Source organism: Pimephales promelas, chromosome 23 (assembly GCF_988280905.1).
Source record: "Pimephales promelas chromosome 23, fPimPro1.hap1.1, whole genome shotgun sequence".
In the NCBI taxonomy this organism is placed as follows: Eukaryota; Metazoa; Chordata; class Actinopteri; order Cypriniformes; family Leuciscidae; genus Pimephales; species Pimephales promelas.
The window spans coordinates 29,073,603-29,090,185 of NC_142791.1; the positions used below are offsets into that span (position 1 = coordinate 29,073,603).

At 41.5% G+C, this 16,583-nt stretch overlaps 1 protein-coding gene across 1 annotated transcript; it reads left to right on the forward strand.

The window, feature by feature from the left end:
- The first annotated feature begins 275 nt into the window (after positions 1-275).
- vaspa (vasodilator stimulated phosphoprotein a) lies at positions 276-15,956 on the forward strand. Its single transcript, XM_039670336.2, has 13 exons — positions 276-419; positions 4,472-4,643; positions 6,492-6,672; positions 7,917-7,986; positions 8,849-9,179; positions 11,455-11,588; positions 11,731-11,779; positions 11,873-11,906; positions 12,009-12,060; positions 12,332-12,388; positions 14,388-14,460; positions 14,542-14,599; positions 14,715-15,956. The coding sequence occupies exons 1-13, from the start codon at positions 415-417 to the stop codon at positions 14,750-14,752; spliced, it is 1,254 nt and encodes a 417-aa protein (XP_039526270.2). The 5' UTR covers positions 276-414; the 3' UTR covers positions 14,753-15,956.
- The last annotated feature ends 627 nt before the right edge of the window (positions 15,957-16,583 follow it).

Here is a 16,583-nt window from a genome sequence, read left to right on the forward strand (position 1 = left end):
ACTATTGTATTGTAATACACACACACACACCAAACCTCCACTACAGTTCAGAAGACTTCATTCAGCATGATCGACAGCTGATCATTCATGCGCTACACACTCACACTCAGAATAAAACTGCATGATCACTGAGTGTCAATCATCTCACACAGCAACTGTCAATCTCCTAAGGTGTGTGTGTGTGTGTGTGTGTGTGTGTGTTTCACACGCGAGTATGCAGAAGTTCAGGAGCAGACTTGAAGCTCTTTATTTAGTCGTGTGTGTGTGTGTGTGTGTGTGTGTGTGTGTGTTTGCCCTCAGATCTCAGTCAGTGTTTGATTTGTTAATTTCCCTCTCTGAAAGCAGGAAACTGATGACAGTTCGGCGGATGTTCTTCAGTGTCTCTGCAGCGCGCGAGATCGATCTCCATCGATCATGAGGTGAGTTATTAACTTTAATTTGATAAATCATCAGACTGTGTTTAGTGTAAGTATGAGCCGTTCTCAACAGCTGAACTGTTCATGGACTACAGAGCTTATTTTAGGCACCGTCGCGTTTAATGTTCCTGACTCACTGAATCTCTAATAAACTTTCGGTTTTTCTTGAAGAGATTCGGTTCAGATCAGCATCGTTCAGTTCGGTTCGGTCCTGTTCGATTCAGTTCTGATCGGTAATGAACTTACACAGATGGGACAGAAACATGTATTTTAGTGCCTCCTCGCTAACATACATTTGTTATAAGAACATTCAGAACTGGTATCAAACATTATTTCTGAGCGTTATGTGAAAATGTTCAAAACTTAAAAAAAACAACAACAAACAAAACAAGTAGCAACATTTTAAAAGCGTTGAAGGAACGCCCAACTGAATGTTTGTGGTAAAACCGCTTTATGAACGGTGCATTAAATATGTTTTTGTTCTAACGGTTTGAGAACACTGATCGCAGGATGAACGTGTACTAATGCCACTGGAAGGCCGTTTGTTCACTTTGAGAGAATCTTGCAGAACGCTCCGGTTCGTTAATTGTGTTTAAGCGTTTGAATCGTGAGAGTTGATTTCCGGCTTGATCACATCGGTGAGGAAGTGCAGCTCTCTCTCTCTCTCTCTCTCTCTCTCTCTCTCTCTCTCTCTCTCTCTCTCTCTCTCTCTCTCTCTCTCTCACACACACACACACACACACACACAGTGCAGGTTTTGTGGGATGGTATAAAATTTGGAACATTTGTTTTTAAGATGTAATAGGCTGAACGGTCTTTTTAATCTCCTTGATAGATGGTTTCAAGCATTTGATGAAAAATTCCTAGAAGAAGTATTTATTGGGGGTGTGATGTACAGATTCTTAATCAGACGGAAAGCATGTTTGTTAAATTACTTGATCGGAACGGCAAAATTAGCAATTTGGAAGACGAGATAGAACGAAGGGCTGAATCTTCTTAGTACTGATGCTGAATTAATGTTCAAGAACCTTGTAGCTGGAAGGTTAAATATTGAGTTTGTATATTATAATCTCATAAAAAATGAGGGGCGTTTTGATGATATTTGGTGTTTTAAAAATGTCTTGTGTGAAATTAATAAGGGACGGTTAGTTCTGAACTTTTAATTTGTTTTATTTTTTTGATTGAATATTTGATGATGTTGTGAACGTTTTTATGTAAATAGTAAAGTATTGTTAAATCTCTCTCTCTCTCTCTCTCTCACACACACACACACACACACACACAGATCTCTGATGATTATTATAGGCCAGTAGCCTGTCAGCATTAATTTACGTCCTCTTAATAAATGATCTGAGGCAGAGCTCGATGTTTCCAGGAGAGACTGTGTGAAACAGAAGCTACATGAGTATTCAGTTTCTCTTCAGTGTTAGTGTGTGTGTGTGTGTGTTCTTATCTGAGCCACATGTCAATAACACGTCGAACCCTCGATTGAGCTGCACTTCTCTTCTTCTGCTTCCTCTTGTCGTCTCTTATTGCTCTCACATCCTCTTGAATACATTTAAGAGTGACTGTGCACTTCATCTCACACACACACACACACTCACACACACACACTCTCTCTCACATACACATTCATTCACTCACACACACACAAACAAACACACGCACACACATTCATACACTCACACACTCTCTCACACAGACACACACACACATTTTACAGACGTCCTGCAGTGAAAACCAGCTGATTCCCAAACACACTGAGACTCAAACTTGAAGAACAGTGACATTATCAGTAAAAATAAAGTCTTTCCATTCCACAAAAGCTTCTTTAGATGTTTTTAAATAAAGAAAACATGTTCTTTTACAAGAGCGATCACTCGGGTTCTTCTAAGCAAAACATGAAAACATTTTCCCAACGTTTAAAGTCCCGCTGGTGTTTCAGGGTCAGTGCGTTTGTGTGTGTGTGTGTGTGTGTGTGTGTGAGAGAGAGAGAGAGAGAGAGAGAGTGAGTGTGTGTGTTTGTGTGCATGTTCACAATATCTAAAGATGTTCAGATTGACATGATTTCGGTGTGTTTGATTGATCATTAACGACAGCTTCGGTTTCCAGCAATCAAACACACTGAATCTCATCAATCGTGTCTGTCTGAGTGTGTTTTAACAGTTATTTATTGTTCCATAAAGAAGCTTTAACATCCATGGAAGGTTCTTTAGATTATTTAAGCGTTCTTCACAGAAGTTCACACTGAGATAAAATGTTTCTGTTGAGAACCGATCGCTGGAAGGTTATTGTAGGAAACAAACGCGGTTCTTCTCTGGGATCACTTTAAAAACACACTTTATTTTCAGAGTGAACATGAGCGGAAGACAAATATTGTGTCATGATGTTTAACTGAGAGTGTTACACAGGTTTCCCACATCCTCCTGACACACTCTATCTCACACAAACACACACACCTCACTCACCTTCATGTATAGACATTGCTATAGGCATTATATAGGCATTATATAGCCATTCATATAGGCATTCATATAGCATTCATATAGGCATTTATATAGGCATTTATATAGGCATTCATATAGGCATTCATATAGGCATTCATATAGGCATTTATATAGGGATTCATACAGGCATTCATATAGGCATTCATATAGGCATTTATATAGGCATTTATATAGGCATTCATATAGGCATTCATATAGGCATTCATATAGGCATTCATATAGGCATTTATATAGGCATTTATATAGGCATTCATATAGGCATTTATATAGGCATTCATATAGGCATTCATATAGGCATTCATATAGGCATTTATATAGGCATTCATATAGGCATTCATATAGGCATTTATATAGGCATTTATATAGGCATTCATATAGGCATTCATATAGGCATTTATATAGGTATTCATAAAGGCATTTATATAGCATTCATATAGCCATTCATAGGCATTCATACAGGCATTCATATAGGCATTTATATAGGGATTCATACAGGCATTCATATAGGCATTTATATAGGCATTTATATAGGGATTCATACAGGCATTCATATAGGCATTTATATAGGGATTCATACAGGCATTCATATAGGCATTTATATAGGCATTTATATAGGCATTTATATAGGCATTCATATAGGCATTTATATAGGCATTCATATAGGCATTCATATAGGCATTTATATAGGCATTTATATTGGCATTTATATTCCTGTATAAAACACCATCTCAAAGTTGCTTTTTCAACATTTTAAACTCCTCGGTTCTCTCGTCATCTCCTTAAGCCAAGCTGATGTTGATTCTTGTTTTATTACGGACTCCGTCTATAATCACTTATAATAGAGCAGCCAAAGTGAATCAGGGTAAGACATAAACGCGTTTAGGAAGCAGTGATGTACTGACTCATTTAAATTGTGTTAATTTGTAACAAAATAAAGTTAGTTAGGGGATCTTTTAAATTGTAATAATATTTCACTGTTTTTAATGTATTTTTGATCAAATAAATACAGCCTTGGTGAACAGAAGAGACACTTTTAAAAACAAAACAAAAAGTGAATTATTCCAAACTTTTGGCTGGAAGAGAAGACAAAAATATTGAGGAAGAGCATCAGTGTTTACATCGGGTGTCCTGATGTCGTCTGCTTGATTCTGTCATATTAGATATCATTTTTTGACATTCCAGCTAACAACATTTTCTGTGAATGTTTTGCAAATGTTGTTGTTAATTTATGAAACCTATTTTCATGTTGTTATATCACACTGGAATAACCTATTCATTAAAACTGTCCGTGTACCTGCATACACTATCTGTACATCTATATATTCAGGGTTTGTTCTTCCCTCTGTGTACTTGTGTGAATGTGTCATTAGTCTATTACTTTGTATATGCAGCTGTCTTGTTAATATATATATATTAGCTTAGGCTCACGATGCTTTTGGGTGAACGTTACTGGACGTTTGTTCATAACTTTGAGAGAACGTTCCCTGTTCGCTGGGATGGAGCCTCAGTTTTCCAGTTTCTGAAGTGAACGTTGTGTTTGTTTTCCAGTGAGCAGAGCATCTGTCAGGCGCGGGCCACGGTGATGATGTACGATGACGGCAGTAAGCGCTGGGTCCCGGCCGGTTCCGGAGCTCAGGCCGTCAGCCGGGTCCACGTCTTCCAGAACCCCAGCAACAACAGCTTCAGGGTGGTGGGCCGCAAGCAGCAGGCGGACCAGCAGGTGAACACACTCTTTACATTTGTTATCGGTTCACTTCTCTAGCTGGAGTTAGTGTGTGTAATGTTGCTGTTTGAGCATAAACAACATCTGCACAATGTTACAACGCTCAAAGTTCAGAGCTAAGAGAGATTTGCTTTTAAAGAAATCACTTCTTAAGGACTACAACACACGGCTGGTAGAACTACACCAGCTTCCTCCCGGGTTAGTGACATCACCAACCCTAACATTTACATAAACCCCGCCCCCGGGAACACGATTTACAGATTATCATGACAGAATATGCTGATCCATGACTGGAAGATAATTACACATAAGCAACATAAATGCATCAAATAACCATCAGAAATCTTCGTCCGACTCCGGTTTTGAACATTTTCAGTGTGTGTGTGTGTGTGTGTGAGGTAATGGAAGCTGCTAAGCACACGATCTGTTTAAGCTCCGCCCCCTGTGCCGGGAGCAGCAGCTCATTTGCATTTAAAGGGACAGACGCAAAACAGTGTGTTTTTGCTCACCCTCAAACTTCACACACACACTTATTTTATATCTTGTGAAAAAGGGGATTATATCACCCCTTTAAAGCCATTTAATCCAGGTAAACGGGCATTTAACGTGTGAGACAGGTTTAGACAATCATGGGAAGTGGTGTGTGTGTGTGTGTGTGTGTGAAGCCACAGCATGAGGAAAGAGGAAGTCAGAGATGTGTGTGTAGATACTGTTCGTTCATTTTTACTGTGGATATCTTCATGTTTGGTGTCGCTGCTGTTTTTCTGCATGCCGGGCATCATAGATGAGTGTGTGTCGCAGATCTCTGTGGTTTTCTCTGAGACGTCTCGGTCTCACGGCTTCTGAATTGTCTTTCATTTCCTGTGAGTTTGGTTCGTGTGCTGATGCACGCCGTCTGTGGTGCGAAGAGTGCCTAAAACAACACTTGAGCAAACGCACAGCGAAAATATCTCTTGAGTTACGGGTCACTAATTCCAGTCTAACTCGAGTAACCGAAACGTGTTGTGTTGTACTGGTGCTCGAAGATGAACTGGTCCTCAACAAACCAAAACGGCCAATAGTAAACCAGTATGCTTCAAAAAATATCTCGTCAATATGTTGGATAAATATCATTTCCTCATCTCGTATACGAAGTGCCGTCACTGCCCTGTAGGTGGCGGTGTGCCTACTTTAGGAACTGAAATAAACTTAAAATCAGGTGCCATGCAAAATATGAGGAGTAATGCATTCATATCCTGCATTCATATGCTAGAGCTGTATAATTCATCTCTAAAAGATCCACGCAGTCTTCCTCCTAAATAACAACGATTCGGCTCCTAACGTTAAAGTCCTAACCCTAACGTTACAGATCTTTATCCAAAGAGACTCAAGCCACACATTTACATTATTATCAGTTCTTGCTTTCCCTGGGAATCGAAGCCATGACCTGACGTTGCAAGCGCCAACGCTCTACTGTTTAAAGTGCAGGAAAGCTATTATGTAATATTTAATATCTCATATTTTAGTTTGTTAGGCCTATGCAGATCTGCGTTCTGATCCAGAGAGAGCCGTCGTCATGTGTAGATGTGAAACTTCTTAACCACAGAGAATCATTATTTCTGTTTTGCCACTTCAGATCAGATTATCTCAGAAGTGCTGGGATAAAAGTTTATAGTTCACTTATAAACACTGATGTCTACAAAAAATTCTGTAAAAAAAGCTTTTCAATATTTAATTTTGTTGATCAAAGATGATCTAATACATAACATCGAACAAGTCAAATAGTTGTCATTCAGATTTATTTTTAATATATCCTGTCCTTTGTGAATGTGACTCCAGTGTGTGTGTGTGTGTGTGTGTGTGCAGGTGGTCATTAACTGTCCTCTGGTCCGCGGGATCAAGTATAACCAGGCCACGCCCACGTTCCACCAGTGGCGGGACTCGCGGCAGGTGTGGGGGCTGAACTTCGGCAGTAAAGAAGACGCGGCTCAGTTCGCTAGCGGGATGATGCACGCGCTCGACGTGCTCAACGGCCAGGCCGACTCGGGTCAGTCATCAGGGGTCACTAGCGGTGTAACGGTTCCCTCATATCACTGCCATACTCCAAGACATGATAAAAGAATAACAAAAAATGCACTGTTGATTAAAATGCTAACTTTGATATTACAGTGTGTGTGTGTGTAAATCAGGGGTCACCAAACTTTTTTCTCTGGGGGCCACATTATCGTTCCTGGCTGTGATGGGGTGCCGGGGCTATATAAAATAGAATTGTGTGACCAAGACCAAACTGACCACCAGCAGGCCTCATAGTAGAGATTACTAGCCTGGCACAGCCATATTTGTTTATCATTAATAGTTGTTTGCAAAAGTAGTAATCGAGTCTTCACACTTTGTTTTAATTTGAAATACCACAGATTTTCCATTTATTTATTTTCGAATACAAATAACATCAAACCTGTCAAGGTAAGAAACATCTGCCTAGTTGAGGTGAGTGGCACTGGTAAGGATGAATGAAAAATTATAAATTATAGGTAGGCCTGTTACTATTTATAATAATTGTGTACAGCACTTAATAAAGGTCAAATAAATAGGCCTACAAAATAAATAAATAAACATTGAAATTATAACAACAACATGAGTAATAGAACTAGTCAGCTCTTATGCCTATCCAGGTGAGCATGCTCAATAAACAACAAAATACCAAATGCAGACATGTTATTATTTTCCAAAAAGCAATTTAAAAAAATAGGCCATGACAACTTTTGGGGATTGCCGGTTCAAGTAGTGGGGGGCAGAGGGGTTGGGGGGCCAGTCAAAGGGGTGTGGCGGGCCTGATTCGGCCCGCGGGCCTTAGTTTGGTGACCCATGGTGTAAATGAACAGGATGGACTTGGTGCCGAAGCACCAAGAGACGCCAGAATAACAATATTCATGATTCAGAAGCTGATAATACTAAATTATTGTAGATGAATATGCTTGAACTCAGACTAGATATATTTACAATAGTGTAGGCTGTTTTTACTGGTAACATCAGATATTTGGCATTATCAGGACACACAAATATTCCCCATTGCAGTATTATACATTATATTCAACATTATATATTAGGTTTAATGAAGTTCTGACACTAATATTCTGAAAACTTTAATTTTTCTCACACGAGACTTAGCCTATAGTTAATTTTTGTATTGCGATATATGTGACTTGATATATTGTTCCACCCCTAGGAGTTATTACTGTCTCGTATGTTTGAGTTTGGTCTGATCTGTGTGATTCGGTCTCTTTCGTACAGGTGCATGTCCTCCCTCTCCTCGACCGCCTCAGAACGGCCCGAGCGCGGAGGAGTTAGAGCGGAAGAGGAGGTATGATCATCATCATCTTCACTGCTAGCGCTTCATCAGGGATCTTATTTTACATCATCAGAATGTAACAGCTGATGTCATCAGTGCCTCTTATTCATCAATCTCATTTACCCACATTTATTTCTCATTGAACATCCTGTTTCATGTGTCACATTACAGAAGCGATACGAGTTTTCTATCTATTTGTCCGTCTGAGAATATACAATATATACATGTTTATTTATCAGTCCCTCTGAAAATATATAATATAATGTATATTTATTTTTCTATAATATATATGTATACATATATATGGTCCCTAAGAATATATATTTATTCATTTAAATATTTGTGCATTTATTTATGTGCACATTTATTAATTTATTTTAATATTTATTATATATATAATATTAATATTTATTTATGAATTTATTTATTAATTTAATTGTCCGTTTATTAATCTGTTAGTGCATTTATTAACTTATTTCTGTATTTATTTATTTTTGCATTTATTTTTTATTTCTGTATTTATTTATTTGTGCGTTCGTTAAATAAACAAACAAATAAAGAAAAAATGCACAAATAAATTAACAAATGCACAAATAAGTTAATAAATGCACAAATGTATTAACAAATACACAAATCAATTAACAAATGTACAAATAAATAAATGCACAAATAAATTAATAAACACAAATAAATAATTTATTTATTTTTGTTTTTATTAATATATTTGTGTATCTATTAATTTGTTGACTTTTATTCATTTATTTGTGCATTTATTTATGTATTATTTTTATTTGTGCATTTATTGATTCTATTTTGAAATGGTTATCATGTGGATGTCAGTGAGATGCTTAGTGTAACTGGTGTGTGTGTTCAGGCAGGAGCAGCAGGAGAGAGAGAGACAGGAGCAAGAGCGACTGGAGAGAGAGAGACGGGCGTCTGTGGCTCCAGCCCCGCCTCCTGTTCCTCCTCCCGCTCCGGCCTCTGGTCCTCCTCCTCCTCCTCCACCCGGACCTCCACCTGCTCCAGGACCCCCACCGCCGCCGCCCCCACCACCACCTCCTTCAGGAGGAGGTCCAGCACCCCCGCCCCCGCCCTCAGGAGGAGGTGGAGGAGGAGGAGGAGGAGGTGGAGGAGGAGGAGGACTAGGAGGAGATGGAGGTCTGGCCGCAGCACTCGCTGGAGCTAAACTACGGAAAGTGGCCAAGGTCAGTCCGAAGTTCACCCTATCCACTGTGTTCATCATCTGTGCTGTTTAATAAGATTCCTGTGTGGAGACAGAGCGCATTTAGGCCACGCCCAATCCAACCATCTCCATTGACTTAATATTGCGAGAAGCTGCCTCCTTGTCATTTCTGAATTATAACAAAAAACAAAACAATGTCTAAAAGGTGTACAGCAAACAAGTAAAAAAAAACAGAAACAAGTTTTTATAAGCTGTTTAAAGACACAAAAGTGCACAACAGATTTGTCTCCTCTGGCCACCAAGGAGACGGCCAAGTCAGTAGGCCGCTCTAAGGCAACCCTGGAGAGACATGTTGGCCACGGAGAGACATCTTAGGGTAAAATCTATCTGACATGAAAGATGGGGATAAATCTGTTCTAATGGATGCTTCACTTTCACCTTCCGGCCTCTCCGGCGACTCGGCTAACATGCTCGTTGAGAGGTTTCAGGAGGCGAAGAAACAAGCTGCAGCGTTCCAGAAGTTTCTTCCTCCCCGAACTATGGTTCCCGAGACGGGGGAGCTGAGCGGGAGCAGTCTCGGCCGTATACGAGCTCCTCACAGCAGAAAAGAGGTGCCGCCACTCAGGCTCCTCCACAATCAGGCGGGTCTTGGTGGCAATCGCAGTCGAGATCTGAGGACTCTCATTATCTCGAAGATGTCTTCAACTAAGAAAGGCCCTCCTGGGATAAATGGTTTCCAGCTCATTACACGGTGCCCGTTTCTCCTCGGCGCTCTCTCGGGGAAGGAGGGCCGCAGTGCTGCCAGTTCGGTTGTTATCTGCCGGTTCGCCATTTTAGGCTCCGAGGTTGCTGTTCGACCAATACCAGAGGCCAGTTTCTTGAGAGACTGATCCCCTTAGTAGAATTTCTGGCGGCATGGAAGCTACTGCCAAATATATCTCGTTGGGTCCTGCTTAAAATAGAAAAGGGTTACAGAATTAACTTCGGTTCTTGTCCGACCAGAATTCTAGGGATCCTCCCATTGTGGTGGAGCCCGAACAGGCTCTGGTTATGTAGCAAGATGTTCAGACTCTTCTACGAATGGAGGCTATAGAAAGAGTTCCTCGTCCCAGCAGGGAGTCAGGGTTTTACAGCCGTTACTTCATTGTTCCACAGAAGGATGGAGGGTTGCATCCTATTCTAGACCTGTGCCAACCTAACCGCAGGGTTCAAGATGCTTACACTCAAACAGATCTCGTCACAGATTCTGTCCGAGGACTAGTTTGTCTCAATAGATTTGTAGGACACGTTAATGTAGCCATCCATGCTCATCAAAGGGAGGTCCTAAGGTTTGCTTTCAGGGGGGAAAGCGTACCAATATCAAATTCGTCCCTTCGGCCTAGGTTTATCACCCCGCACATTCACTTTCAACATGCATGGGTGCAGCTCTGGCTCCACTGAGACTCCAGGGCATTCGCATGTTGAATGAAATCGGTCTGTCTCAGATTTAGAAAGGCTCATGATTCTGGATTCGACAACAATGCCGGCACAACTGTCCCCTGCCCAGTGCTGGAGGCTTCTTGTCATTGCATAACGCTAACGGCTGATGCTCCCCTGGGGTTCAGTGTGATGGTTCAGTTGTGCCTGAGGCTATACCTGTATGCCTTTCTTCATCCTTGGATGGGTTATGTCCCTAAGGTCCTTGCTAATGTTGCGGATCCCATTATAGGGAAGAGGGAACGAGGGTTACCCTGCTATACTCCCGGCATGCCCGTGATCGATTTGCTTCAGCATATCAGAAGCTAGCAGGGTCTGTTTCTGGGTATGCTTTATAGTTTCCGAGTTTGCGTCTCGTCCATTGGACTGATTTCACGCAGCTTCACGATGCAATCACGCAGGGGCGTTTCCACAGCGTCTCAACACAGCGTCTTGCTCCCTCTTCATTGCATCCCTCTTCGATGGGCATGGTTTTCAGATTATGATGCATGTCGCTCTGTCTCAATGTTTGAGCTTTTGTACATGTTCCAAGTAAGTGATTGACAGGGGGGTGGGCGGTCCTTCAGTGTTGTCCATGATACATCAAAACTACAGATCTGATCACCTGACAGATGTAACCACCCAGTTTACGAGATCGTGGGCCAGCTCTTTTCAACCAGGGGCCTCAAGATGACTTAAAATGAGACAAACTAAGCTAAAAAACTCAAGATCAAGATTTTTATTCGTTTAATTCTGCCCCCCAAAAACTTTAAAATATTGTTGTTTACAATGAGGGCCCTTAAAGTCAAAAGCCCTCTGCTGGTTGTTTGTTGGATGTGCAGGAGGACAGTGGAGCGGCGGCTCCTGCGGCGAGCGCCAGTTCAGGAGGAGGAGGAGGAGGAGGTGGAGGAGGTGGAGGAGGAGGAGGTGGAGGACCAGGACTGATGGGAGAAATGAGCGCAATTCTTGCTCGACGGTCAGTTAAATGCTACCACAATCATATGATGTTTGCCCTGGAGTACTATAGCATAAATGTAGTCAAAAACCACCCGCTTAGACAGGAAGTCGACAGAATATCTGCAGCCTTATTTAAAGATCTTCCTCTCTTTGTGTTACAGAAAAAAAATGTCGGACACTCCAGGGGCGAAGAAGGTTGAAGTGAGCAGCGTAAGTGTGTTTGTGTTTTATTAGAGCTCTGTGTGTGTGATGGGGACGCTGATCTCTGATCTCTGATCTCTGATCTCTGTTCTCTGTTCTCAGGCTGATTCTGTGAGCAGTGACTCCAGATCTGCAGGTGAGAAAATCACTTCTCACCACACTTCCTGTTTACTTCCTGTTTACGTTGAACGGTTCACTTCACATCCTGACCTCAAACACACTTGTGTTTCTCATTCAGATAAAGCAGACGTGGTGAAGAAGCCGTGGGAGAAGCCGTCGTCCGTTTCACGGTAAAGTTGCGTCTTCTTCTGTGTGTCTGTTCACAGGATCAGTTAAACCGGTCATAAGTTTTCATTTTCATTTTATTTATTTATTTATATGCGAGGTTTTGCTTTTAAAAATATTTCTAAATAGTTTTCTTTTATTTCAGATATTAATCTTTGAGCTTCATCTTATTTTATTTTTGGTTTATTTAATTTTATATTTATATTTTGTTTTATTTCAGCTTAACAAAAATGTTTTAGTTGGTTTAATTAAAGATATTCACACTGGTTTAAACAGGGTGAACTCAACGCCTAAAAGCCCGGTTTCTCCGGCAACCGCGGCTCCATTGAGCAGGTATTTCATACTTCAAACTAAGCTTTCTCTATATTTCTGAGGGTTCTGTGTGTCTCTGAGGGATCTGTGTGTCTCTGAGGGTTCTGTGTGTCTCTGAGGGTTCTGTGTGTCTCTGAGGGTTCTGTGTGTCTCTGAGGGTTCTGTGTGTCTCTGAGGGTTTCTGAGGGTTCTGTGTGTCTCTGAGAGTTCTGTGTGTTTCTGAGGTTTCTGTGTGTTTCTGGGGGTTCTGTGTGTCTTTGAGGGTTCAGTGTGTTTCTGAGGGTTTCTGAGGGTTCTGTGTGTCTCTGAGGGTTCTATGTGTCTCTGAGGGTTCTGTGTGTCTCAGAAGGTTCTGTGTGTTTCTGAGGGTTCTGTGTGTCTCTGAGGGCTCTGTGTGTTTCTGAGGGTTCTGTGTGTCTCTGAGGGTTCTGTGTGTCTCTGAGAGCTCTGTGTGTTTCTGAGGTTTCTGTGTGTTTCTGGGGGTTCTGTGTGTCTTTGAGGGTTCTGTGTGTTTCTGAGGGTTTCTGAGGGTTCTGTGTGTCTCTTAGGGTTCTATGTGTCTCTGAGGGTTCTGTGTGTCTCAGAAGGTTCTGTGTGTTTCTGAGGGTTCTGTGTGTCTCTGAGGGCTCTGTGTGTTTCTGAGGGTTCTGTGTGTCTCAGAAGGTTCTGTGTGTTTCTGAGGGTTCTGTGTGTCTCTGAGGGTTCTATGTGTCTCTGAGGGTTCTGTGTGTCTCAGAAGGTTCTGTGTGTTTCTGAGGGTTCTGTGTGTCTCTGAGGGTTCTGTGTGTTTCTGATGGTTCTGTGTGTCTCTGAGGGTTCTGTGTGTCTCTGAGGGTTCTATGTGTCTCTGAGGGTTCTGTGTGTCTCTGAGGGTTCTGTGTGTCTCTGAGGGTTCTATGTGTCTCTGAGGGTTCTGTGTGTCTCTGAGGGTTCTGTGTGTTTCTGAGGGTTTCTGAGGGTTCTGTGTGTCTCTGAGGGTTCTGTGTGTTTCTGAGGGTTTCTGAGGGTTCTGTGTGTCTCTGAGGGTACTATTTGTCTCTGAGGGTTCTGTGTGTCTCAGAAGGTTCTGTGTGTTTCTGAGGGTTCTGTGTGTCTCTGAGGGTTCTGTGTGTCTCTGAGTGTTCTTTGTGTCTCTGGGGGTTCTGTGTGTCTCTGAGTGTTCTTTGTGTCTCTGGGGGTTCTGTGTGTCTCTGAGGGTTCTATGTGTCTTTCAGGGTTCTATGTGTCTCTGAGGGTTCTGTGTGTCTCTGAGGGTTCTATGTGTCTCTGAGGGTTCTGTGTGTCTCTGAGGTTTCTATGTGTCTCTGAGGGTTCTATGTGTCTTTGAGTGTTCTTTGTGTCTCAGAGGGTTCTGTGTGTCTCTGAGGGTTTCTATGTGTCTTAGAGGGTTCTATGTGTCTCTGAGGGTTCTGTGTGTCTCTGAGGGTTCTGTGTGTCTCTGAGGGTTCTGTGTGTCTCTGATGGTTCTATATGTCTCTGAGGGTTCTGTGTGTCTCTGAGGGTTCTGTGTGTCTCTGAGGGTTCTATATGTCTCTGAGTGTTCTTTGTGTCTCTGGGGGTTCTGTGTTTCTCTGAGGGTTCTGTGTCTCTGAGTGTTCTTTGTGTCTCTGGGGGTTCTGTGTTACTCTGAGGGTTCTGTGTCTCTGAGTGTTCTGTTTGTCTCTGAAGGTTCTGTGTGTCTCTGAGGGTTCTGTGTGTCTCTGAGGGTTCTGTGTGTCTCTGAGGGTTCTATGTGTCTCTGAGGGTTCTGTGTGTCTCTGAGGGTTATATGTGTCTCTGAGGGTTTTATGTGTCTTTGAGGGTTCTATGTGTCTCCGAGGGTCATATGTGTCTCTGAGGGATCTGTGTGTTTCTGGGGGTTCGGTTTGTCTCTGAGGGTTCTGTATGTCTTGCAGGGTTCTGTGTGTCTCTGAGGGTTCTATATGTCTCTGAGGGTTCTGTGTGTCTCTGAGGGTTCTGCATGTTCAGAGGGTTCTGTGTCTCTGATCACTGGATCCCTATGTGTCTATGGTTCTTGCAGGACGAGGCCCGGCAGCAGCACCGGAGGAGACTCCGGATCCAAAGACGGTTCCGACCTGGAGAAATTCAAAGAGGTCAGCAGCTCCTTCTCACACATTGATTAGTTTCTCTTTTGAACACAATGACTTACTAAAGCATGTTATGTCTGATAACAGGAAATCCTGCAGGAGATGCGCAAAGAGCTGCAGAAAACCAAAGATGAAATCATCAACGGTCAGTCATGCTCTTCCTCTGCTGCACTTCAGAATCAGAATCAGAAGATTCTCTTGAGGGAAATACAGCGTGGTTCTAGATTTGACACTGGGATTGTTGTTTTTTCCATCCACAGCTCTGATGGAGGAGCTGAAGAGGAGCAGTGTGGTGTAGCAGCTTCACGCGTGAGCATCAGCGAGATGAAGAGACGTCTGCTCAAACCTCAAGCACCGCAAAAAAAAAAAATGTGCTTCTTCCTCAGTATTTTTAAATAAAATAAGATAAATTCACTTGAGAAACTAAATGACATCAGATATTAAGTCTTGGTTTGCACAACCAAGATCACATCACAATCAAATCAATCAAATATCACAGCCAATCAGAAGGGCGTGTGGGCGGAGAGATGGTTTTCAGCTGAATGGTGTCAAAATTACAAAATTTTATAATAGACGTGAGAATAATTCTTAAAAAATTCTTTAAAAATTCTATTTATTAACATTTATTTAAAATGTCATGTATGTAATTTTGCTTCTCAGGTAAATGTATTTTGGTTAAAAAAATATTTAGATATTTTTAGTGGAAAAAAAGATGCCTTCAGTTGCATATTTTTACACCTGCTGCCTTTCACTTCTCTTTTTTTTTGCATCATTTTGTATGTGTGTGTGTGAACATTAATGATGTCTATTAATATCTTTCTGATCCGCTGCTGTTTATTCTGTCTAATGCGTGTGTTTTAACCATCGGTTCACCATGGCATGTGCATCTAGAAATAGTGTCAGTAGTTAGTTGTTTACATCTGCACTAATTAGAACACGGTGTAACTGCAGGTTATTTATCATCCTCTGTTCTCTGTGTTTGAAGAGTGTTCAATCGGAAAAGCTCAGAGAAAAAGTGAAAAAATAAATGAAAATAAGATTGGTTGAAATAAATAAAAAATAATTTTAATAATATAACAGTGTTTAAAGTTAAGGGAGAAACATAGTAATGTCACATATTCAAATCAAAGCGAAATATTTTGCATATAATATTTGATGTATTGCACATTACTTTTTTCACCATAAATGGTGAATATATTTTAATTGTGTTTATATTTTGGGGTCATGTGAAAGATTGAAAACCTCCTGCGTTAAGTGAACCAGAGGTCTCAGGGAAGAATTGAGTGTGTGTGATTGCAGGGGAACGTCAGATGTGTCGAACGAACGACTGTATTAATCTGTTATTTTGAATGTAATCAACGAAAAAGTACTGTAATATTACCATGCTTTTTGGTCATGTACGATGGTACCGTCAAAGTACTCTCGCTGATTGTTTAACTGATTGTGAGAGATCCGCTATGCAGCGCTTGAAAGTGCAAATAAAAGCTGATCCCGGGTCAGTGTATGAGCCTCAGTGTGATTGCAGAGCATAGAGCGCGCCGCGCGTCCACCTGACCGGAGATCAGCGCGTGCACACAGGGGGCAGGGCCTGGCGCGCTGACGTCATTCACCGTGATGAACTCTGACTGAACACAAGAGTCAATCGTGCAAAAGCGTGTTGAATTCGGCTTGAATATTTTCACTCGATCCGGATCAAGACGTGATAGGCGCGACACCTGTCATTGCACTCATATTCATAATCAGAGCGGAGATATGGTTCATAAAGTGCGTGTTTGGTAAACATCAGCTTAGCGCTGACAGTAAACAGGTATTTTGGATAAATCACTCAAAGAGTGGTGATTTGGTGTGTAGTGATTAAATTCAGTTTGGTTGGTGAAGCTCAAAGTTCATGTTGTGTTAGTTTGTTCAGGTAAGTTAATGTTAGCTTAGCTTCAATTACTGAGTCAAAACCTTCTGAAATTAAGAACGAGCTCATGATTATCATCTGTAACATGTTCATGACGCGATTCGTTGTTTTAAATTGTAATATGACAGTAATAATCCGGTTACACTAATGAGTTATAACCATGTGCTACTGTAATATCATACTCTAGTCCAGTCACGTGATCTTCTCTGAAGTGCCATGTAAG

Bases quoted from the DNA above. Each gene is read 5' to 3' on its own strand.
- vaspa (XM_039670336.2), top strand. The intron at 7,987-8,848 runs GTATGATCATCA...GTGTGTGTTCAG, and splicing joins GAGTTAGAGCGGAAGAGGAG to GCAGGAGCAGCAGGAGAGAG. The intron at 11,907-12,008 runs GTGAGAAAATCA...TTTCTCATTCAG, and splicing joins CAGTGACTCCAGATCTGCAG to ATAAAGCAGACGTGGTGAAG.